The sequence below is a fragment of the Phocoena sinus genome, chromosome 8 (genome assembly GCF_008692025.1).
Source record: "Phocoena sinus isolate mPhoSin1 chromosome 8, mPhoSin1.pri, whole genome shotgun sequence".
In the NCBI taxonomy this organism is placed as follows: domain Eukaryota; kingdom Metazoa; phylum Chordata; class Mammalia; order Artiodactyla; family Phocoenidae; genus Phocoena; species Phocoena sinus.
The window spans coordinates 54,557,032-54,581,218 of record NC_045770.1 but is presented as its reverse complement, the minus strand read 5'-3'; the positions used below and the strand labels follow the sequence as shown (position 1 = coordinate 54,581,218).

The 24,187-nt window shown below is 39.0% G+C and overlaps 1 protein-coding gene and 1 long non-coding RNA gene across 3 annotated transcripts in view; one reads left to right on the top strand and one right to left on the bottom strand.

The window, feature by feature from the left end:
- The first annotated feature begins 883 nt into the window (after positions 1–883).
- On the top strand, positions 884–23,205 carry LOC116758254. The gene is made up of 5 exons (XR_004351168.1): positions 884–1,050; positions 5,722–5,792; positions 11,503–11,608; positions 22,823–22,879; positions 23,034–23,205. It is a non-coding gene; the product is annotated as an uncharacterized LOC116758254 (long non-coding RNA).
- The window catches only part of ALG8 (ALG8 alpha-1,3-glucosyltransferase), a 28,247-nt gene continuing 9,354 nt past the window's right edge, over positions 5,295–24,187 (bottom strand). Inside the window, exons 3-13 of one of the 2 annotated variants that reach the window (XM_032641091.1) lie at positions 22,153–22,346; positions 19,051–19,160; positions 17,748–17,815; positions 14,323–14,449; positions 13,958–14,061; positions 13,037–13,157; positions 10,468–10,607; positions 9,129–9,268; positions 7,680–7,777; positions 7,292–7,364; positions 5,295–5,927 (exon numbers count right to left, since the gene is read on the bottom strand). In XM_032641091.1, coding sequence (XP_032496982.1) covers positions 5,696–5,927; positions 7,292–7,364; positions 7,680–7,777; positions 9,129–9,268; positions 10,468–10,607; positions 13,037–13,157; positions 13,958–14,061; positions 14,323–14,449; positions 17,748–17,815; positions 19,051–19,160; positions 22,153–22,346 — 1,407 coding nt within the window. In that variant the 3' untranslated portion in view covers positions 5,295–5,695. Of the gene's footprint in view, positions 5,928–7,291; positions 7,365–7,679; positions 7,778–9,128; positions 9,269–10,467; positions 10,608–13,036; positions 13,158–13,957; positions 14,062–14,322; positions 14,450–17,747; positions 17,816–19,050; positions 19,161–22,152; positions 22,347–24,187 lie in introns of those variants that run through there. The other variant, XR_004351167.1, reaches the window with a different exon arrangement.

The following is a 24,187-nucleotide window of genomic DNA, read 5'->3' as shown; positions in this document are numbered from 1 at the left end:
GAGTTTATTTTTGTGTATGGTGTTAGTGAGTGTTCTAATTTCGTTCTTTTACATGTAGCTGTCCAGTTTTCCCAGCACCACTTATTGAAGAGACTGTCTTTTCTCCATTGTATATCCTTGCCTCCTTTCTCATAGATTAGTTGACCATATGTGTGTGGGTTTATCTCTAGGCTTTTTTTTTTTTTTTTGCGGTACGCAGGCCCCTCACTGTTGTGGCCTCTCCCGTTGCAGAGCACAGGCTACGGACGCGCAGGCTCAGCGGCCATGGCTCACGGGCCCAACCGCTCCGCAGCATGTGGGATCTTCGCAGACCGGGGCACGAACCCATGTCCCCTGCATCGGCAGGCGGACTCCCAACCACTGCACCACCAGGGAAGCCCTTTCTAGTATATTTTTCATTTCAGTTACTGTATTGTTCATCTCTGTTTGTTCTTTAATTCTTCTAGGTCTTTGTTAAACATTTCTTGCATCCTCTCGATCTTTGCCTCCATTCTTTTTCCGAGATCCTGGATCATCTTCACTATCATTATTCTGATTTCTTTTTCTGGAAGGTTGCCTATCTCCACTCCATTTAGTTGTTTTTCTGGGGTTTTATCTTGTTCCTTCATCTGGTACATAGCCCTCTGCCTTTTCATCTTGTCTATCTTTCTGTGAATATGGTTTTTGTTCCACAGGCTGCAGGATTGTAGTTCTTCTTGCTTCTGCTGTCTGCCCTCTGGTGGATGAGGCTGTCTAAGAGGCTTGTGCAAGTTTCCTGATGGGAGGGACTGGTGGTGGGTGGAGCTGACTGTTGCTCTGGTGGGCGGAGCTCAGTAAAACTTTAATCTGCTTGACTGCTGATGGGTGGGGCTGGGTTCCCTCCCTGTTGGTTGTTTGGCCTGAGGCAACCCAATCCTGGAGCCTACCTGGGCTCTTTGGTGGGGCTAAAGGCGACTCTGGGAGGGCTCACGCCAAGGTGTACTTCCCAGAACTTCTGCTGCCAGTGTCCTTGTCCCCACGATGAAGCACAGCCACCCCCCGTCACCCCAGGAGACCCTCCAATGCTAGCAGGTAGGTCTGGTTCAGTCTCCCCCTGGGTCACTGCTCCTTCCCCTGGGTCCCAATGCACACACTACTTTGTGTGTGCCCTCCAAAAGTAGAGTCTCCGTTTCCCCCAGTTCTGTTGAAGTCCTGCAATCAAATCCCAGTAGCCTTCAAAGTCTGATTCTCTAGGAATTCCTCCTCCCGTTGCCAGACTTCCGGGTTGCGAAGCCTGACGTGGGGCTTAGAACCTTCACTCCAGTGGGTGAACTTCTGTGTTATAAGTATTCTCCAGTCTGTGAGTCACCCACCCAGCAGTTATGGGACTTGATTTTACTGTGATTGCGCCCCTTGTACCATCTCACTGTGGCTTCTCCTTTGTCCTTGGACGTGGGGTATCTGTTTTTGTGAGTTCCAGTGTCCTCCTGTCAATGGTTGTCCAGCAGCTAGTTGTGATCCTGGTGTTCTCGCGAGAGGGAGTGAGATCACGTCCTTCTACTCCGCCATCTTGGTTCCAATCGGAAGAATTTTAATGAACCCTGATTCTTGCATCTTCCTTTAGATAGAAAAGCACTAAAATCATTAAGCTGAGATATCTGTTCTTTGTGACTTGCCGTAATCTTTTACCAAGATGTATACTTGACTGTATGTATTCCCTAGCCCAAAAGTCACATATATACTTGAATCTCCCCATACCTCTTCAGAGCTGTTCTCTCAGAGTTACTGAGAAGCCGTTTCCTAGGGTATAGTCCTTGGTAAGGTCCCTGAATAAAACTAAAACAACTCCTATGTTGTGTGTTTTTCTTGCAGTCAACACTGCTGAGACTGAAAAAAATTTTTTTAGTACATTTATTGACATTTCTATAAAGTGGGGATGCTGAATATGGGACTTTATTGTGAGAAACTAATGGCTATATTGATTCAGGTTTTTGAGGTTTATAAAATTGTTCTAAGTTCAGTTGCCATTAGCACAGTAGCCCATTTCTTTCTTTTTGGCTGCATCAGGTCTTAGTTGCAGTGCATGGGCTCTTCGTTGCAGCACACGGGCTTCTCTCTAGTTGTGGTGCACCAGGTGCACGGGCTCTGTAGTTTGCGGCATGCTGGCTCTCTTGTTGAGGTGCACGAGCTTGGTAGTCGAGGCGCATGAGCTCAATAGTTGTGGCATGCGGGCTTAGTTGCCCCACGGCATGTGGGATCTTAGTTCCCCGACCAGGGATTGAACCTGCGTACCCTGCACTGGAAGGTGGATTCTTTACCACTGGACCACCAGGGAAGTCCCAGTAGCCCATTTCTTTGAAGCACGAAAAAGGGGGTACATGGGTCAAAATAATTTTTTTTTTTTACCATGATCATACTGGTAGAGCAATTTCAACAAACTACTTAAGAGTAAAACATATTTTTCAAAGGTTCTATTTTAATAGAATTTTTTTTCTCCCATTAACTGCAAACAAGCTGCATGGACTATACATAGGGGGCAATTCTCTCTGACACTGAAGTGCTTCCTCCACAAAGAATAGTTTCTAGGTGGAAATCATTAACAAGGAAAACTATGACAGTGTTGGGCTGGAAAAAGTGCATCTTCCATAGTTCCCTCCCAGTTCTGGCTCTATCCCCTCAACCCAGGGAAAGATACGGTGACCAAGAATACCAAGTTCCTCCCACTTTTCTTTTCCTTCGTCTTGTTAAATTTGGGTACATTACAAATAAAAGCAGGTTAAAAAATGGGTTTCTTATACATCTTGTTTAAATTTTGATAGTAACCTTTGCTTGTTCTTGACTTAATTCTAGATTTCAAAACATTTTGAAATGGCACTTTCATTTATTTAGTTAACTGCTGAAACCTAGGAATTTACTGTTGAAAACCACTCATGTTTTTGCAAAGTTTAAATACATGAATACTAGGGAGGAATTCTGTGTTGGCATCAACAAGCTTTTCCTCAGTCTCTGGAGCCATTGCCCTCCTGGTAATATAAGGGGTTGAATTGCTTTAAAGACTATATTTAGAGTTTGAATCCTGAAGTCAAACAAAAACTTACATGATGCCTAATATATAATAGATCAAAGCATATTTGCTTTGGTTGAAGATGCTTCAGGGCCCAGAGCCTCTGAGGCAGCTCTTAAGAACCTCCAAGGCTCTGCAGAACATTTTGGAAACCTCCGCACCAGATGAGCTCTTCCAGTTCTGACATCACGTCACTTTGACAGTAACAACCTTCAGAGCATAATTAAATTTGGCCTTGTTGAGAGGCATCCAAATTCATCTTTTTTTGTTTGTTTGCGTACCAATTGGCAAGGATACGAGGAACTACATTGGGTGCCTTGTGTTACTGCTTGTGCTACTAAACATTTAGATTTTAATCATGGCCTGTGTGGTGTGCTTCATTCATTCAACTGTGCCAAAAACTGGGACTATCAAGACAAGTGTGGGGCTTCCCTGGTGGCGTAGTGGTTGAGAGTCCGCCTGCCGATGCAGGGGACACGGGTTCGTGCCCCGGTCCGGGAAGATCCCACATGCCGCGGAGCGGCTGGGCCCGTGAGCCATGGCCGCTGAGCCTGCGCGTCCGGAGCCTGTGCTCCGCAACGGGAGAGGCCACAACAGTGAGAGGCCCGCATACCGCCAAAAAAAAAAAAAAAAAAAAGACAAGTGTGGTCTCTGCTGTCAAATTGTTAAAGTCTCCTGAGGAAAACAGATAAACAATTATAACAGCCGTTAATAGTAGAAGTAGACCCCTGGCCTGGGAGCACATGGTGGGGTACTCAATTCTGGGGGAGGGGGAGAGAAGGTAGAGGGAAAGGACTCGTAAAACTATCAGATATTTATTTATTGGCCGCACTGCGCAGCTTGTGAGATCTTAGTTCCCCGACCAGGGATTGAACCTGGGCCCTCAGCAGTGAAAGTGCAGAGTCATAACCACGGGGCCGCCAGGGAATTCCCTTAAATGATATTTATTGAACACGTAATATGTGCTAAGCAGGGTTCTAAATTTTTTGTGATTTTAGAAATGAGGACATTGAGGCAACGGATGGTTAAATAACTTGACTACAGATAAAAAAAATCAGGAGGCAAGATCTAAATTCGGGCTGTGTGATTTCAGGGGCCCTACTCTTTTTTTTTTTTTTTTTTGTGCCAGGGAATTCCCGCAGGGCCCCTACTTTTTTTTTTTTAATATTTATTTAATTTATTTATTTGGCTGCATTAGGTCTTTGTGCGGCACATGGGATCTTCCTTGTGGCATGCGGGATCTTTAGTTGCAGCATGTGGAATCTTAGTTGCAGCAGGCAAACTCTTAGTTGTGGTATGTGGGATCTAGTTCCCTGACCAGGGATCAAACCCAGGTCCCCTGCACTGGGAGCACAGAGTCTTAACCACTGAACCACCAGGGAAGTCCCAAGGCCCCTACTCTTAATCATTACACTGTATTACATTTATATTTATAGATACGGTAGCAGTGAAGTTGAATCTTGAAGAAGTTCAGACGATCAGATGATAGGGTAGAAAAGTCAGTAGAGAGAGGAAAGAAAGGAAGTGGCAAAAATGAAAGGAAGCAGAAGTACGAAATAGCATGGCACACTGGGAAATCTAAGTTGTTGGGACAGCGGGAGTATAGGGTGCAAGGGGGACTGTGGTGAGGAAAACAGGCTAGAGGGGCCGTACTTCCCTCCCCCTTTGGCAAAAATCCCCATCTTTATCTTTGAATGAGACTCAAAAGAAGTCTGGGAAAATAGAGTGAATTTAAGAGATGGGATAGCTGGATTAGCATCCCAGGATTCTATTGACCTTGGTCTCTCTCTGATCTTCTTAGGGGACAATGGGTAAATAAAATGTGTGAAAGTTCCTAGTGTCAGCTAGATAAATGTTGGTTGAATTTGAATGTGCAGCAGGTATTAGGCAAACGGGGGTCTTGGATAAAGTGTATGAAGTACTCTCAAGGTGGGGGGAGGACAAGACTGGGCTGCAAAACACCCTTAAGTCTTTTCACATGAGGAAAGTTTGAGAAGGAGTAGCCTTATCAAAATTGCAGTACTTGCTTTTAGAATAAATGAACTGTACAAGATGTCCTTAACTAATGTAAGAGTAGATGTGGTTTCTAGTCTCTGCTGACAGGCCAAACAGTTCATTAAATGTTCTCCCTGGCTTTGTGAGTATTGTCAATGTATAACTTCAATGGAAAAAAAATCTCCTAGAACAAGGTGTACAGAATGTGGACAGTGCACACCACTTGCTTGTATGCACGCCAACAGGAAAATGCGGGAGCTGGAAATGATCCAAAACGTTTTTGTGCAGAAATACAAAATGGTATTTTATTTATATTTCCCTTAGTATATCATTCTAATTATGCTTTATACCCTGACAATGGTTATCATAGGCTATAATCACGCCGCTGATCAGACTCCCTCCTTGCCTAGAGCAAGCAAAGCAGTCTCCATGATCTCAGACAATTTTAATAGGGGAAGGCGAGATTTGTTTCAGATGTGTTTCACTGCTTATGGAGGACAAGTGGCTTCTCACCATGGTGACAATCAGGTTGCTAAGCTGGGCAAGGCCAAGTTTACAAGAATGGTCCTCAAACAGATTTACTGAAATGAATGGCTCATGCCACCAGCAACTTTCTTCAAGGTCTGATTAATTTCCCATGAAATAATTGCTTGGAATACATCCAAGCAGTTCCTTTATTCATTGCTTCTTTGTCTTGCCAACAGGAGGGTCAGTCAATACTGAAACATACAGTTTGAACCAAGCATATGTGATGCCCACTGCACAATACACTGAGGTCAGTAACAAAGGGATAAAGGGGTACTTCAGCTTCCAAGAGGTGAAAGGGAATACAAATTCACAGAAGACTTCCAGAGGCCCCAGGCCAAGGAGGTAGAAAGTTTCCATCCAATTAAAAAGAGGTTTTTCTTTTCTGAAGAAAAAAACGAGAGGAGTCTGATTTTAGATGAGTCATTCTGCTTTTGCAAACATTTCTCAGCTAAAGTTTCTCACCTGCACTGTCGTGATGTGAAGTACAGATAAAGCTAGAGTCACACGAATGAATAAAATTTCACGTTTAAAAAAAATGATAAAGATATATCATTACATTAACTCAACAATCCAAATTTACGCAACCATCATCTATGTTGTCACTTAGCTGAAGTTGCTGAGAGAGAGTTAGCTATGCATTTGGAAGAGGAAAGGGGGCTGGATAGTGTGATATTGGAATAAGAATATGGTAAACAATGCATAATTTTTTGTTTTGGTAAAATCATATAAAATTTGGTATTTTAACCATTTTTAAGTATATAATTAAGTAGTATTAAGTATATAGACAATGTTGTGTCAATATCCACTTTCAAAACATTTCAACACCCCAAAAAGAATCTCTGGAAACATTAAGCAATAACAACTCCCTATCCAGCACCACCATTGCTCTCGCCGGTCCCCATACCTACTAATTTACCTTCTGTCTCTGAATTTGCCTAGTCTAGATATTTCATATAAATGAAATCATACAGTATTTGTCCTTTTTGTGTCTGGCTCATTACACTTAGCCTAAGTTTTCAAGGTTCATCCATGTTGTAGTATATATCAGAGCTTCATTCCTCTTTCTGGATGACTAATATTCCATTATACGTATATATACTATTTTGTTTATCCATTCATTTGTTGATGGACATTTGGGCTATTTCTACCTTTTGGCTATTGTGAATAAAACTGCAATGAACACTGAGGTACAAGTATCTGTTTGAATCCCTATTTTCAGTTCTTTTGGGTATATACCTAAGAGTGGAATTGCTGAGTCATATGGTTATAATTGAGTTTTCATATAATTAAGCATTTGAGGTTTCATAAACACAATCAGATATAATTTATAAGCAAGCTTTAAAAAATTATATAGGTAACATTAAGTTTAGAAAAGAAAAAAAATTCCACCCATAATTCTAAGATATGTAAGAATTTTTTACATATCTTTTGGTTTTAAGCATCTGTATTTATGTGGTTTTACTCATAATGCATATTTTACATTCCATTTTTTAGTTTTCATATAAAGTTTTAATTTAAGCTGGGTAGTCCCTCCTCAAATATTCCCCCAAACTAAAGCCATGACCTATGTTGCCATGTGAGAGTGACGGAATATGGGTAATTTCTTCTGCTATCTGCTGATATTTTGTAATGTTGTGATGTTACTATTTAAACTTAAAAAATAAAATTTAAAAGGCTTATCAATCATTTAGGAGTAAACATTTCACAAGAGTAAATATAATTTTAAATGCACTTTTTTCAGATTACCTGAATAGAGTCTTCAGTGAGGAAACACTATAGATGGTAAACAGTAACATGAGTAAGATTTTAATGGGAAGTTCTGTTAAAAGAATAAAAAAGTACATATGATAATTAAGTTGGTAAGAGAAAGGTTTATGGTACTTAAGGGAATATAATCACAATGACACAGCTATATAGTGCTAGGAACGCTTTCGGAGCTTAACTGTACATTTTTGTGACATGTAAAGATACTAAGAATTAGGGACATGTTGGAAGTTTTATTTAAAAGAATGGATGAGCTCTCTCTTTCTAAGAGATTTTAAGGTTGTTTAAATCAGATAGTATTGATCAGACAGTAGGCTCTGATGAAAAGCCATGGCAATTAAATAGATCTCTCTTAAAAGAAGCTATTTACCTGGTGCAGTGAAGAGCAGAGGGAAGAGGGAATAATGTCCTGTTGTGGTCAGAATCAGAAAAATTGAAGCATCTCCTGCTTTTCCCACAGACAAGAGGCTAAAAATAAAAATTCTTATAATAATTCCTTAAAACATCAAATGAAGCTTATACTTGCAGATCGCTGGAATAACCTGCATCTAATATTATTTCTAGAACTGGCTTATGCATAAAATAACATACTGATCTTTGCTACAAGTCCAATTCAGTTGAGAATATTAATTTTTTTAGTGGGAAACTTTAAGCAATACAAAGAAGAATGCGTCACACTGAGTCATGGAACATTCAAAAAAGAATCTTGCCTCTCTGAGTAACTGCCTCCTCAAAGAAAGGAATATTGTGGGATTGGGAGCTGCCTAGTGGTGGCAGCTAGAGAAACAGGACTTGGAGTTTTATTTCCAACCCTATAGTCCTTCTCTTGGACAATGCCCCATACCTGTTGGTGTTTAATAAGAATTCTAACTAAAGACATTAGAAGTTTTTCTCTATTTTTGAATTTGGAAACTCCAAGTTGCTAAATGAACCCAGACAAGCCATATACTCATCTGACAAATTTGATTAATGTCCTTTCAGAGCTTAAATGATTTCTCTCAGGATTTAAGAAAAATCTTAAGAAAAAGGCTAATTCTATTACCATCTATCTAATTGGGTTTCAGTTGTATATAAAATGGACACAACTGCATTTAAAATGCCTTTTTTTTTTCTTTTTTAGCATGACACAGTGAAAAGATCTTAAGATTCAGCATGATAAGATTCAGGTTTAAGTCCTAACCCTGCTATTTGCTAGCTGTGTGACTTTGGATAAGTCACTTAAACTCTGAGCCCTAGTTTCTGCAGGTGTGAAGACAGGGGATGATATCCACTTATACTAATTATCTTAAAGGTTGTTGTGAAGCTCAAAAGAAAGAATGCAAAACAAAACAAAACAACAACCCCCGCCCCGAAAAAACCAACTAACAACAAAAGCAGTTCTGAAAAATCTGAAGTGCTGTACGTGTTAGGTATTATTCCATAATGGACTCAATCCTTACTTTGACTAACAACACTTAACAAGGAACTGTGGGACCTTATTTTCACGGGTGTGATGACACCAAAGTCCATGCTTTTTCCATACTATGCTGCTATTCAATAGCCAGAAGTAACAGCCTGGTATCATGGCGCTTGATCACTACAGTACCCCTTACCAAAAAATGCAGGAACAATACAGGCAGTTTTGCATACCTTAGAACCCTCACAGGTACCAGGATCCCAAGTTAAACATCCCCATTCTGTCCTGGTATAAATCTGTTCCCACGTGTCTTTGCCTTTGCCCATCCCACTGAACATGTCAAGAAGCGACAGATCAAATGGAAAACAATAGGATCACTGTGAAATATGCCAGAAATGTTGACTGACTGAGCTATCTGCTTACCTCATTGGGAGAACTGCAAGGAGTATGGCTTTTTCATGGACGTGCCACCCAAACATGAAGGAGCTCAAGGCACAAAGAATTAGACATCGGAGAAAGCCTCTGGGCCCTTGAGGTTTAAACCAAAGACAGAAAATAGAGGGCTAGAAACAATAGGCAAAGATAAAACTTCAGTATCATTTAAAATAGGCTTTACTGAAACATTGTTCAGGTGAATATAATTTACATCATCTCTGAAAAACAGTAGCTCTTAAGACTATTCTCCATCAAACTGGGATAATTCGCTTTGTGAACAGTCCACCAAAAGTTAACATAAAAACAACTACTAAGGAAAAAAAAAGGCATTTGGAAATATATATTTAACACATTAAAATTAATTCTATTCATCAAAATTAATATGAAATGATAATTAAGTTCTAGGATATCCAGTATAACTCCTAACTACACCTTCATAATTAGTTAATTAATAGTCACTGAACATATTAGGTCAAACTACAAAAGTTCATCGATATTGTGGAGCTAATAATAAATTAGATCTTAGCATATTAATAAACAAACACCTAACTTTGTGGGCTGGAGTGTAATTTACAACAAAACCATGGGCTTCCATATGCAGCTTACAAGGCTGAAGTTTTAGGAAAAAAGTTTTAAATTCAGAACATGTGGATAAGTAGGCCAACAGAGCTTAACTACCTACCAGTACTGCCACGTAGTTAAGTGGGGTCAGGTGTCTTGTGAGTAGATTTGATTGTTTAGAAACCAAAATTAAAACTGAGTGTAATTAGATATGATTAAGTTATTTATCCTGAATTTTACTAAAATTGTATCATGAAATTGAGGGCATCATGGTCACTAACAAATAAAAACAGCTACGAATGATGCCTATAATAGCATCTGATTCATGTAAGATTCTTATCTGATGCTCAGACAGCCTCAATTCATTATCCTCGTCACAAAATATCCATGCAGTACAGACAAATTTAGAGTTTTTATCAGTTAGCCATGTATGAAAACAAAAACCTGATGTCCCTACTACATTGTCCTCTTTCTCCACGGTGTGGTCCAAGTTCCCTCCCCTGGGCTTTTCTTTCTTCCTCATCTGATGGTGAACAGATGGTCTATTAGCTTCTGGTGAGAAGCTCTCTCATAGAGGCTTTACTAGTAATCCTTCCTTACAGTGTTCAAAGTTACCCTAAGAATAGGAAATGCCTCAATCTGCAGCAGGATTACAGCCATGGAATTTATCCTACCGTTGGGAAAACTTGAAAGTTAAAATTCAACCAGCCACACAAAAGAAAAGCAGAGAAAACTCAAGAAATGAGGACCACGTGTGCATTCTTACCAATATGGCAATCAGAGTGCAGATAAGGGTGGCCAAGGGTGTCACTGAGGGAAGGACTGTGTGTTGGAACTGCTGAACTAAACCACTTGTCATTGAGGCCTTCGGAATCTTGCTGGGGTCAAGAAATTTCAGTTCTAAACCTACAGAGTAAAAAGACATTTTATTTTGTTTTGTTTTGATTAATGGCACACCGTATTTTACCAATCAATTCCTTGAGGAAAAAAAATAAATCTACTAAATCTTAAGACTGTTTCAAGGTCAAGATTTCATTAACTCGGTCCTGCACCATTCTACCTAAAATGCCTCTAGTTTAGACTGCAGCTGTCTGTATTGGAACAGGAAACCTTGCTGGCGGGCAGCACGAACAGCAATATGCTCTCACCTCTAAAATGAAGCAAGCTTTCTAAAATACATGTCAGCTTTGAATCCTTCCTTGCCTATGGGATAAAGTCCACATTCCTAAGCATAGCACATAGTGTCTTCCATGATCTAGCCCCCTCCCACCTCTCCAGCCTCATCTACTCCACCTTGTTAAATACAGCTTGGCCACAATGAGCCGACATACCACTGACACCTGTGTCCTTTTGCACAGACTACTGCCTTTGCTTAGAATGGCCTACTCACTTTGCAAAGTTAACTCCTAATTCACTTACTCATCTGAGAAAGCTCCTAACTCAGGAAGTAGAGCTGATTTTCTTGTGGGCTAAGGTCTGTTATACATGTCTCTGTGTTCACCACACTGCACTGTATCTGTATGTATGTTCATTTCCTCTACTATACTCGGTTCCTTAAAGGCAGGAATGACAATTAATTTATTTCTATCCCCAGCACATAGGAGTTCAAGAAATACTAAATGAACCAAGTCTGAGGATAATGATGCAAGTCCCAGCCCCCAAAAAAGCTAACAGAACAGTCAGGGACAGTCTGAGCACCTGAATGGCCCTGTCTAATGCCATTGAAAATTAGTGAAATGTGGGAAAGGTGTAGACTACCAAAATATTTTCTATTCATTCACCTTGTCCCTTTTTCCTGCAGCCTGCTGATTCTGTCTTAAAGCTGATAACTATCTGCCTGAAACAGAGTTGCCTCACCTGCCACTGACTTTCCATTCACAACCTCCTTGAGGAGACAGATACACAAGGTGAGGTACAACAGTTTCCTGACTCAGATAAGGCAAGCGACCCTTGTACCTCGTATCATGCTGGTTGTTTAAAGCTTTTAGAAATGTTAAGAACTTACTTTATAAGACGCCATGTACGTCAAGGCCGGACTCAGTGGGTGAGCAATAATACCAAATTATGATTTCCTGTAAGTACGCAGCCAAAACGGTAATAGCAGCCACCACGCATTAAGCATCTACCATGTGCCAGGGGCTTTGTAGCCATTACTTTTTGCCCCCCTGAGGCACAGAGAGATGAGTAATGTGCCTAAGTCACACAACTAATAGGTGGAAGAATCGAACCCAGTTCTGTCTGGTTCCAAAGCCCCTGCTACTGACAGCCTAGCACTTCTTTATTGTTGCATTTGTTTCTCACACAGGTTTTTACGTTTTTAAAGGTTGTAAACAAAATCTTATGTGGCCTAAACTATTTACTGTCTGTCCCATTACAGAAAAGTTTACCTATCCTTCTCTTGATCCTGCCATTTTCCATCAAGCTAGGCTGTGTTCACAAATGAGAGGCTGTGAGTTGTCCCACACAATTATTTTCAGAACCATCTAAAGGTTATAAATTCTTTTGCATCACACCTCAAACTTAAAAGCATAGCCTAAGTTTTCCCTTTCTTCTCATCTCATGTTAAAATGCATGGCCATCATTTTCCTTATTGGTTCAATACCCAGAGTCACAACTTACACATTCTTTCCTGCTTCTTCACATTTTTAAGTTTAAAACTAAGGCTATAACTACTGAATAACGTTTTGCTTAAGGTAAAATTACCTTTTTTTTTTTTTTTTTTTTTTTTGCGGTACGCGGGCCTCTCACTGTTGTGGCCTTTTCCCGTCGCGGAGCACAGGCTCCGGATGCGCAGGCTCAGCGGCCATGACTCATGGGCCCAGCCGCTCCGCGGCATGTGGGATCCTCCCGGACCGGGGCACGAACCCGTGTCCCCTGCATCGGCAGGCGGACTCTCAACCACTGCGCCACCAGGGAAGTCCCAAAATTACCTTTTAAAAATGTCTAAAAAGTTTATTTTTTTCCCAAGGACAGGAGCAACAACCTCACTGCCACAAAGAGCTTTTATAAGGAGTGCAGTCTGTTTCCTGCACTGAAGTCTCAGCCCCTAGAACCACTCTGCTGTTCATTCTGAAAGCTGAAACGCAGGGCTGGAGAACAAACAGCTCCGCCACATTCAAAACACAAAATAGGTTTTTCTATTTGTCAATGTGACTAGTCCTTTCAATATTCATAGTCTAAGTAAGAAGGCTTAGGGAATTCCACGGCGGTCCAGTGGTTAGGACTCGGTGCTTTCACTGCTGGGGCCAGGTTCGATCCCTGGTTGGGGAAGAAAGATCCCACAAGCCGCACAGCACGGCCAAAGAAAAAAAAAGTAAGAAGGCTTGCTACCATACCGATGATGGACAGCACTTTGTCCAAAGCACTGTACAAAGCCCAGAAGTTTGGGGCCCAATACGCGTGGCAGAGGCCCCTCTTGAAAGGGAAGAGTCGGGAAAAGACTTGAGGCAGTTGGTTCTGTTGAAAAGAGATTAAACAGTGATCAATATTTTCTAAATTCAAAAAGAGAACTAGGGTACTGTCTATGGCATAGCGTGTAGAAAGTTATGAGGTCTGAGTTCCGGTTTTTATACAAGGAAGTAGTTGTGTGATCCTGAGCAGTTCACAGAACCTCTTTTTTGCCAACCTTCTCATCTGTTAAGTGGGACAAGATACATCAGAGTACTTTGAATACCAGTCCAATACTATAATAATGGAAGAATTTATAAGGGGCAAAGGAGAACACAGACTGCAGCTTTACCAAGTTTACTGAAGAGAAGGGGACGGTAGGGAAGGCTTGATGAGAGATGCAGTGTTTCCCAATTTTAGCAGAAATTAAAACTAATTAGTTGAATTCAGCATGAGGGAAAAAGTGAAAAAAGAAAAACACCTGTTGAACATCTGTAACATTCTAGGCACTTTAGAATGTTTGCTGTCAATGAATGACTGTGAAAGCACTGTGAGTACTGATTTTGAGGTTACAAATAAAGTACAGCAAACAAGCAAATTAGCAAATATGGAAATCTGTGACTAATTATTAGCAACTCTGTGTGAGTGCGTGTGTCTGTGTGAGGCATATAGTTAAACGTACAAATATATGCACATACATATTTGCATAAGCACAGAAATGTCTGAAAGAATAACATCCTATCTTTGGGGAATCATAGTGGGAAGGAGTAAAAAAGGAGTAGTTTTCCTTATTTTATATATTCCTGGCTTTATTATTTTTTTCTAAATAAGAGCAAACATGTATTCTTTATAACAAATAAAAGACTTACCAAGGCTAGAAAAGGACCCAACGAAAGAGCAGAAACTAGGAAAACAATTAGTCCCAGGGAAATAAGACGGAGAAAACTGAAGCTGTTCCATCGGATGGACCCATCTACAGAAAAGGAACATTATCGTTAACCAGGAGCATGGAAAGCCATAACTTATACAATATGCCAAAACTAGAAGTATCCCATGATAGTACACCAATCTTTATGATGTGGCAAGAGCAGAGAAAAATCAGAATGGGTAAAGGGTTTATAGGATCAATAGCTGAGAGATACCCGTTGTGCCTCATAAAACTCTCTCACAAAGCAAGCCACCAAGTCAAGGTAAAATAAAATAAAGCAAAAATAAAATGATCATTAAAACTTGCCTGGTTTATTTGCAGTGAAACAGTAAGATCGCAGTAAATATACACCGTAAGCTGGTGCTACATAGAGGTAGATGTGCTTGAAATGTAGGAGAACAGCAAAGAGAAATGCTCCTTCCTTATGCCTTTTCTAGGAGATTTAAAAGGTAAATAATTCAAAATTCAGGGTAGACTAAACACAATAATGTAGTATCCTGGATTGGATTCTGGAACAGAAAAAGGATGTTAGTGGAAAAACTGGTGAAATCTGTGTACCAAGGTTGGTTTCTTAGTCTTGATGAATGTACCATAAGATGGTAACATTAGGGGAAAATGAGTGAGGGGGTACAGGAACTCTATTATCTTTGCAACTTTCCTGTAAAGCTAAAATTATTTAAAAAAATTAAGTTTATTAAAAAATAAAAACACTGGAGACTGGTTGCACATCAGTGTGAATGTACTGACCATTACTGAACTGTACATTTTAAAGTGCTTAAGATAAATGGGTGAGGGGAGGAAAGAAATAGGTGAGGGAGACTAAGAGATTAAGTACAAACTTCCAGTTGCAAAATAAGTGAGCCATGGGTATGAAATGTACAGGGTGGGAAATTCAATAACTATATTGTCGTATCTTAGTATGGTGACAGATTGTAACTAGACTTATGTGGTGATCATTTTGAAATGGATAGAAATATTGAATCACTATGTTAACAACTAGCAAAAACAAACAAACTCTAAGAAAATGAGATCAGATTTGTAGGTACCAAAGGTGGGGAATGGGGGAGGGAGAACTGAATGAAGGCAGTCAAAAGGTACAAACTTCCAGCTATAAGATAAATAACTACTAGGGATGTAATATATAACATGATAAATATAAATAACACTACTGTATGTTACACATGAAAGTTGTTAACAGAGCAAATCCTAAGAGTTTTCATCAAAAATTTTTCTATTTCTTTAATTTTGTATCTTTATGAGATGACAGATGTTCACTAAACTTATTGTGATAATCATTTCATGATGTATGTAAGTAAATCATTATGCTGTACACCTTAAACTGTATGTCAGTGCTGTATGTCAGTTATATCTCGATAAAACTGGAAGAAAAAAATGGTTTAAGATGTTAAGTTTTATCTTATATGTATTTTACCATATTGAAAAAAAACATGGTTTTGAAGATATACAGGCATATGTCGTTTTATTGCGATTTGCTTCATTGCGCTTCACAGATACTGTGTGTTTTACAAATTGAAGGTTTGTGGCAGCCCTGCATTGAGCAAGTCTATTGGCGCCACTTTTCCAACAGCATTTGCTCACTTCCTGTCTCCGTGCTATATTTTGGTAATTCTTGCAATATTTCAAACTTTTTCATTATCACTATGCTTGTTATGGTGATCTGTGATCAGTGATCTTTGAGGTTACTACTACAACTCACTGAAGGCTCAGATGATGGTTAGCATTTTTTAGTAACAAAGTATTTTTAAATTAAGGTATGTACATTTTTTTAGACAATGCTATTGCACACTTAACAGACTACAGTAAACATAACTTTTATATACACTGGGAAACCAAAACATTCACATGACTAGTTTTATTGCAACATATGCTTTATCGTGGTGGTCTGGAACTGAACCCACAATATTTCTGAGGTCTGCCTGTATTTGGAAATACTTAACAAATGAAATATGATGTCTGGGATGTGTTTCAAAATAATCCTCTGTGTGTGTGTGTTTAGATCACTGTACTATTTTCTCCATTTTTGTATCTAATTTAAATTTTCTATAATAAAAAGGTTTAAATGTAATATAAGGAGAACAGAGGCAAGTGATTCCAGCCAGCTTTTATACTGAGCCCAGTCGGTTTATAAATTCATTATTTCAACAAATATTTATTAAGTACTAAGTTTGATGCTGAAGTACAAGATACGTCATCATAACAACACACTACAGATTCTCCTTAAGGAAGCTAGGGGAGTTAATTACCTTCACCCTCTAATAGTTATACAATAGCTGGGGTTGATTTCCAGAGAGGATCTGGGAATGAGAGTACCAATGATTACACATAAAGCTATGCTAACAAAGAATCACTTAAATCTTATATTACATATTAGGTAACATAAAGTACAATCAGGCTGAAGGCACCAAGTGTTGTGCCAATAGTACTAGATCTAACAAACTTCCTAGGAGAATTACAGGCATTCTGATTTAGGAAAAAAAAAAACCACCTCCAAACTGAGTTGACTATAACTAAAGAAGTCTGCGTTCTACCTACCTCACAGGAATTCTGGAAGGATCAAATGAGATAATGGTCCTGGGGTCCTGGGGTTTGGAAGGATTAAATGAGAAACTGCCAAAGGGAACACGAAAGGCCAAGTTCCTCCTTTCACTGTCTCATCAGGTGTGGTCTAGAATAGATGCGTTAGGAATGATAAGGCAAAAACAATGGGATGCTTCCAAATCTCTCCACTGGTTTTACTATTTATTTAAGATTCAGAGAAAGTCTAGCTGGTTCTAAAGCTAAAGTTTAGTTCATTTGTTCAACAACCATCCAACATTCATTCATTGAACACCAATTATGATCCACGTATAATGTGGCTTTTTACGGTTAAAAGAAAAAAACTTATCTAGACATTTATAGTTGTCAAAGAACTTTAAAATAGATTATTGAATTTGATCTTTCCAAAGTCCCTGTGAAGTAGGTGGCCCCATCTTATAAACAGAATGTATCAAGGGTAAATTTTATTTTATGGATGAGAAAACTGAGGCTGAGAGGGTTGATGGTTGCCTTGGGTTAACGGTTCCCAAACCTGATGGTGTATCAAAATTCCCTGGAGATTCCTAAAACCCAATCCCAGAGATTCTGATTCAGTGTACAGAGGAGTGTCCCAGAAATCTGAATTATCCGCCTCTATGAAAGGAGGAAACTTTTAACAACTTCACAGAATAGTTACAAGGTTTACACAATAATATATTATATATAACATACCCAATCTGAAGCAGCCAGTGCTTTTGAATAACCCCTGTCTGAGTCCCACAGCTTATTAGGGTTATTCAGGATTTCAACTCAGGTCTTCTGGTTCCAAATTCCATACTTTCCATTACACTATGCTACATGCTGCTGATGGTTAAGGCCCCACCATCACAGTTACTACATAGTATAAACTGCTGAAGATTTCATTCCTGGATAAATGATCCCAACCAAATATAGAAACTCAAGTTTATTTTAGGCCTGCCACACTCTAACAAGTTTTTAGAGTATTTAGAGTAGAGTATTTTCTCATCTGTAAAATGGAGAAAAGTATTATTAAAAGAGAAGATGGAATTTGTGAGAAATACTCAATAAAAGTGTCTATAGCACTTGGCAACTCAAAACAGTTGGTCAAATAAACTTACCTATCACCTTTACAAGCTAAAAACCAAACTAATATAATTAGCCTATTTCGTGTTTACCTGAAATAATCGTGCAATAGAGAGTAGCATTAATCCAGATAAAAAACCATTGTACTGGAAATGAATATCTGGACTTTAGGTCAAGGAAAGAAAACAGAGGATGCCAATTTCACAATGAACTGTGCCAGCAGACTAAGTATAAAAATTTCAAATGCTTCCATTATAGGTAAATTAAAGACAAAAATATTACTACCAGTTTGGACTTTTCATAAAAGTGTTTTCTATAAACAGTCAAATCCTGGACAAACTTTTAAATTAAAATTTATGTTTAAGAAGAAAACCAGGAAACTTTCCCAAATTTTCTGTACCTTAAAGAGCCAGCAACTAAAGGAGTTTTTTGTTTTGTTTTGCTTTTTAGAATCAGGGATAAGAAAGGAAGGGACCTAACAGCTACTGAAGGCCACTGCATGTAGCATTCTATTGTTTACAGTACACATACAGTGAACCTGTGAGGTAGTTAGAGCTCAGAGCATTAATGCACTCATGGCCTAACACTACTTGAATTTCATAACTGAGATTCAAGACCAGGTCAGACTTAAACCGAAGTCTCGGTGTTTTCTTCCACACCTGGCTATCTCTATGAAAACTGTAGAAATTCGGCTTCTATCATTTGGATTTTAGTTACATTCAGGAACCACCACCACCACCCCCCCGCCCCCGGTTTTTCTTTTAAGATTTTTTTGATGTGGACCATTTTTAAAGTCTTTGTTGAATTTGTTACAATATTGCTTCTGTTTTATGTTTGGGTTTTATGGCCACAAGGCATGTGGGATCTCAGCTCCCCGATCAGAGATCAAACCCGCACCCCCTGCATTGGAAGGCGAAGTCTTAACCACTGGACTGCCAGGGAAGTCCCCCATTCAGACCCTTTGGATTTAAGAACTTTGCCTATTAATATGTCATAAGCCAACATGGCAGAAAAGCATGAAGGCCTGTCTGTTTCCATATGGACACTGTGATACGCCGTTTCCTATAAAAGGTATTTAGAATAATGTGTTATAAACTATTTAAGATATATGTATTAGATTAATCTAAAGACAGTTACCAAGTCCCAGTATATTGCTTTACTGGCAGTTTAACTGGTTCTTGCACGTCACCACTAACTTTTCCAGGACAAAGTGCTCTAACAACCAGAATCTGATAAAGTTGGGCAGAGACCACAGTTTGGGGAACTGACTAACCCACCCCACATCCACTTTCAAAAGCAGCTCACATTTCAGAATCACCATTACAGAAAGAATTAATCTTATACTTAGTATATATCAAATAAGTAAGGGAACAGTACACAAAACGTCAAGGATACGGTCTACAATTAACAACCCGAAGTTCCACAGCAGTAATACTGATAGAATAAACTTTGGCTTCTCTGTAAGTTCTCTGCCTGCTTTTTTCCCATCAATGCATTTACAGCACCTATATTGGAACACGAGGAAAGAATCAGAAACAAATTTAATCTTCATTAGAACACCATAATACTTCTACAGAGTACCCTCTGATATACTCTGATGCGTTTGATAGCCATTCCTGATGAAGTGTCCATGCCATTCTTTTTTTTTTTAATGTGGAACTATTTTATTTTGAAAATGATGATTAAAAAGTGACACTGAGGCTGAATAGCAGTCAGAAAACCCAGGTTTATATCAACCCAAATATGAAGAAAAAAAAAAAAGGAAGAAAGAGATGGAGGAATGAAGGAGAGAAAGGATGAAGGAAATGAAACTAGTATTTATGGAGTACTCAGTGCACGCTAGATGCTTTCATTCAGAGTATTAAATTTACTTCTCAAGGACCATGGGAGGTTTTTTTTAAAAAAGGAGGAAAGGGACTCCAAGAGAATTTCTTGTAGTCCTTCAATATGACTGCACCCAAATCACAGCTCTAATGTTGCCAATTATTAATAGGGAGGAAAAAGAAAGGTGATGGAGTCCAGTTCTGGTGATGCTGACAATTTTCCAATTAAGGTGCCCTTAGGTGTCACCTCTCCCAAGAAATTCCAGTGGGTTGGAAAAATTTTAGTTGCTTCCCTGTCAGTTTATTAGATTAGACACAGGGACTGGGGTGTCCATGCCATTCTTGACTGTTTAAAAAGGTGCTAGCAGAAAGAAAGGCCTCAGGGCCATGTCCCTTTCTCAGCTATGCTGACTTGAAACAAAAGTCTTCATTTTTCCTTTTTTTTGAAAACAAAGTCTTCATTTAATAAAGCAAACAAACAAACAATAAAACCATCCACCAAAAACCCAAATGTAAGGATTTTGAAAATTGAGAGGGCACACACTATTTTAACCCTTAAAACTAAAAAATGCAGACCAGAATGATATAGCACTCCAAATTATATATTACGATACCAGCCAAGTTAAGAATAGACCTGTGAGGACTTCCTGGGTGGCGCAGTGGTTAAGAATCTGCCTGCCAATGTAGGGGACACAGGTTCGATCCCTGGTCCAGGAAGATCCCACATGCCGTGGAGCAACTAAGGCTGTGTGCCACAACTACTGAGCCCATGCGCCACAACTACTGAAGCCCATGTGCTCTAGGGCCCACGTGCCACAACTACAGAGCCCACGTGCTGCAATTACTGAAGCCTGCCTGCCTCGAGCCCATGCACCGCGACAAGAGGAGTCACTGCAATGAGAAGCCCGTGCACCGCAACAGAGTAGCCCCCTATTGCAGCAACTAGAGAAAGTCTGTGTGCAGCAACGAAGACCCAACGCAGCCAAAAATAAATAAAATTTTTTTAAAAATATATTAAAAAAAAGAAAAAAAGAATAGACCTGTGATAGTTTGGGACAGGGTGGTGGAGGGAATTGAAAAAAAAAAAATAAAAGAATAGAGCCACAAACCTGCAGCTCTTGATTGCCCAAATAATTAACAAAACTCCTATGAAAAAATGTATGTTATTTAAAGGTAGAGATATAGTAATTAAGTGACAATACCAGGTGACAAAACAGTATGATCCCATTTTTATTTTATAAAAATTAAATTCAGATACAGGAAAGAGGCTGAAATAATATGCACCAAAATGTTGATAGTGACAGCTGTTAAGTGCAGGAGTATAGGTCATTTTTACTTTGTGTGTATGTATAATTGCTTTCCGTTTTCCAAAATTTTGACAATGAAAAGGATGTATTATTCTATAAAAAGATTTTAAAAACGTGTTTCATTTGAATATCAACAAATTCTAAAACCAAAGAAATCTAAAACCAAAAGAAGACATAATAAAGATGCAATTAAATAGGGGTTAGCAAAAGGTGTCCTGCTTTTCCTCCGTGGAGCCTCAGTTTTCTCATAAATAGAGATAGTAACCTTACAGGGTAATTGAGAAAATTAAGTAAGTTACTAATCTATACAAAGTGCCTTGTTCCAGATTTTTATCTTACTTAACTGTTCCCTCTACATTGTAGATGGAAATGAATTCTACTCCCTCTCTCTGCCTGTATACACTTTCCCTGAGAGTGTGAATTTAAACATTTTGAGTTAAAAGGAGTACATTTACATATCACCTTCCCTTTCAACTCTTGCCAGGTCATAAAGAGAATGAAGGTCAGGGTGCCAAACAGCAGTTATTCCACAAAAATGAGCAGGGGTTAAAACATCCCCAAGGGACTCTTTACTGAATGGGGCAAGAGTTCAGTCTAGAAGGCCTCACAAACAGAAATGATCTATTTATGACAAAGGTCATTGAATGGACACTAGTTACTGCTCTGTCACAATCACACCAGCAGGCTTAAGGCTTAGGACAGAATAGAAACCAACATTAACTGGGAAATCACTACTTGGAAGTCACTGTGCACAATATTCTACGTACGTGTATTCACCTACTTAAAAGTAACTTGTAAGTAAAATATGCGAAACATAAAAATATAAACATAACTTAAAATTAATGAAGAGTCTTCATGAAGGAAAGAGTCCAAAGACTACAACTGAAAGCACTCAGTAAGATTTCTTGAGCTTACTACAATGGAAACTCCATTGGTGGTTAGCATTATGCATATGTATGCATGAGTGTGCTGTGCTGTATGTAGGTATGTGTATCCCAAAGAACGGGGTAGGTCATGGCAGCCTCTGGTAGTCTGCTACAAGGAAGGAAAGAGAAGCATGTAGAGCCACTTTGGGCAGGAGAAACGGTCCTGGAACTCACTTGGGACTACTTTTCACAACATTCACAATCTCTTGTTCTACCTCTAACTTGTAACCCCACCTCAGCCCCCATTTTCTTCCACAAGATTCAGCTAGACTGCTTGCTGTAATTACTCATTGTGAAGTTTGAAACACAACCATTTTGGACAGTTCTAGCATTTGCTATTATATGAACTTTGTTTGCCCCAAATGAGGAACAAGTTAATACTATTTAATACTATAATATTTCCTCAACACCTTCCACAGGAAATGACATTCTCAGACTTACTCGTGGACAGCATACACAAAGAGTGTATCTGTAAAGATGACTGAAAATCTCTGGAAGAGTAAGGTCCTTGAGCTGGAGTAATTCAGATTACGGACATTCAGCATCTCTTGATCAAAATATTTGGCAACATGTGACAGGGCATACTCAAACCATGCAAAAAAGGGGGGGTAATCCAAGGTCCACTCTGAAGTTGCCTGTGGTAAAAATTGAAGATAGAACATATCCTAAGTAACTGAATAAATAAAGAAGGTGCAAAGGCTGGAAATTTTCATTCTCTCATCTTTAAAAAAAACACATGATGAAATTATACTTAAAATATGCCATAAATAGAAAATTTTCTGTTAAGTCTGAGCAGAACACCAAAACGTGTTTCCTAAGTTATTTAATACAGTCTTCAATTTCCTTAGAGTCAACTATACTTCACAAGAAGTTAATTTGAAAACTTTTAATAATAAACTTGGTTATGACATGGTTCTACTCATCTAAATATAAAAAGGGAGCTAAGGCATAACGAATGATTTACTAGCTTGAGTTCAAGTTCTGTCCCAGAGATTCAATTTCCCTATCTGTAAAATGACATATTGTGAGGACTAAATAAGTTAATACATATGAAATACGTTTATAAATGAAAAAATGCTACACTGATGCTACTTATCTTTTGTTCCACTAGGTCATGAGATCCTTGAGAGCAGAAACCACTCTGTCATTTCTGTATCCTGAGCATTTAGTAAGTTCCTGATATATTATATAATCATTAGTTAAATGAATGAATAGTCACTAATGATTAAATGAAAATATAGATCATATGAAAAACATATAAACTTTATATAAAAATATAAAGTATAAACTTTGTAATGCTATATTTTGTTGTTTTGTTTCAGTTTCTGCATTCATACAAGGATGACAGTACCTACTTCATGGGTTATTAAATTTTACATACAGGGCTTCCCTGGTGGCGCAGTGGTTGGGAAGCCGCCTGCCAATGCAGGGGACACGGGTTCGGGCCCTGGTCCGGGAGGATCGCACATGCCGCGGAGCAACTAAGCCCGTGCGCCACGGCTGCTGAGCCTGCGCTCTAGAGCCTGTGAGCCACGAATACCGAGTCTGAGTGCCACAACTACTCAAGCCCGCGCGCCTAGAGCCCGTGCTCCGCAGCAGGAGAGGCCACTGCGATGAGAAGCCCGCGCACCACAGTGAAGAGTAGTCCCCTATTCCCACAACTGGAGAAAGCCTGTGCGCAGCAACGAAGACCCAGTGCAGCCAAATATAAATAAATAAATATTTTTTTTTAAATTTACATATACACACAGTATTGAACCAGATATAAACTAAGTATCAGTAAAAATTATTGTTATCATTTAAAACATTATTACTATCCTCATAGCATGTCCCTAAAACTAAACCTGACCTTGCACCTAGAAGAGCTGAGACAGTAATAATCTCCCTACTCTGCATTTGTTGCTCTTTTCAATGGAAAACTCCTATCCTTCTGGAAGTGCACTAAGGGTTCACTAGGTACTAACTGAGTGCCCACAGGGACTACTATTTAGGGTCTCTCTATAGTATAAAATGAAGCAAGAGAGACTCAAACTACTTATTAGCTCTTTGTTCATGATAAGGATGAATGAAAACTTTAGGTCTCAATAAGAAGTAGCCTATTTACTCCCCCTGCAGGTATAAAATGCAAAGGCTAACCCAGAGGCTCTCTGTCTAGGGCACTCAGGCTATGAATCCACCCATTAAATTTTCCTTTATGAAAAGTTCCTTCTCTAATCCCAAATCTCCAATGTGGGGTGATGAGCCACTGAGCTATGGAAAGAAAAATGAGAAATTCTATTTTTTACTCTTATACTTCTTAATTTCTATTTTTAAAAGTATATTAATAGGGCTTTGCCTTTATAATTTATAAAGACGTCTTGGGTAGTGAATGCTCAAAAATGATTTCTGGCTAGGGAATATCTTTTTTAAAACGTTTAGAAATTACTGGTCCATATAATTTCAAGAAATTCAACATGAATCTAGACTTTATTAACAT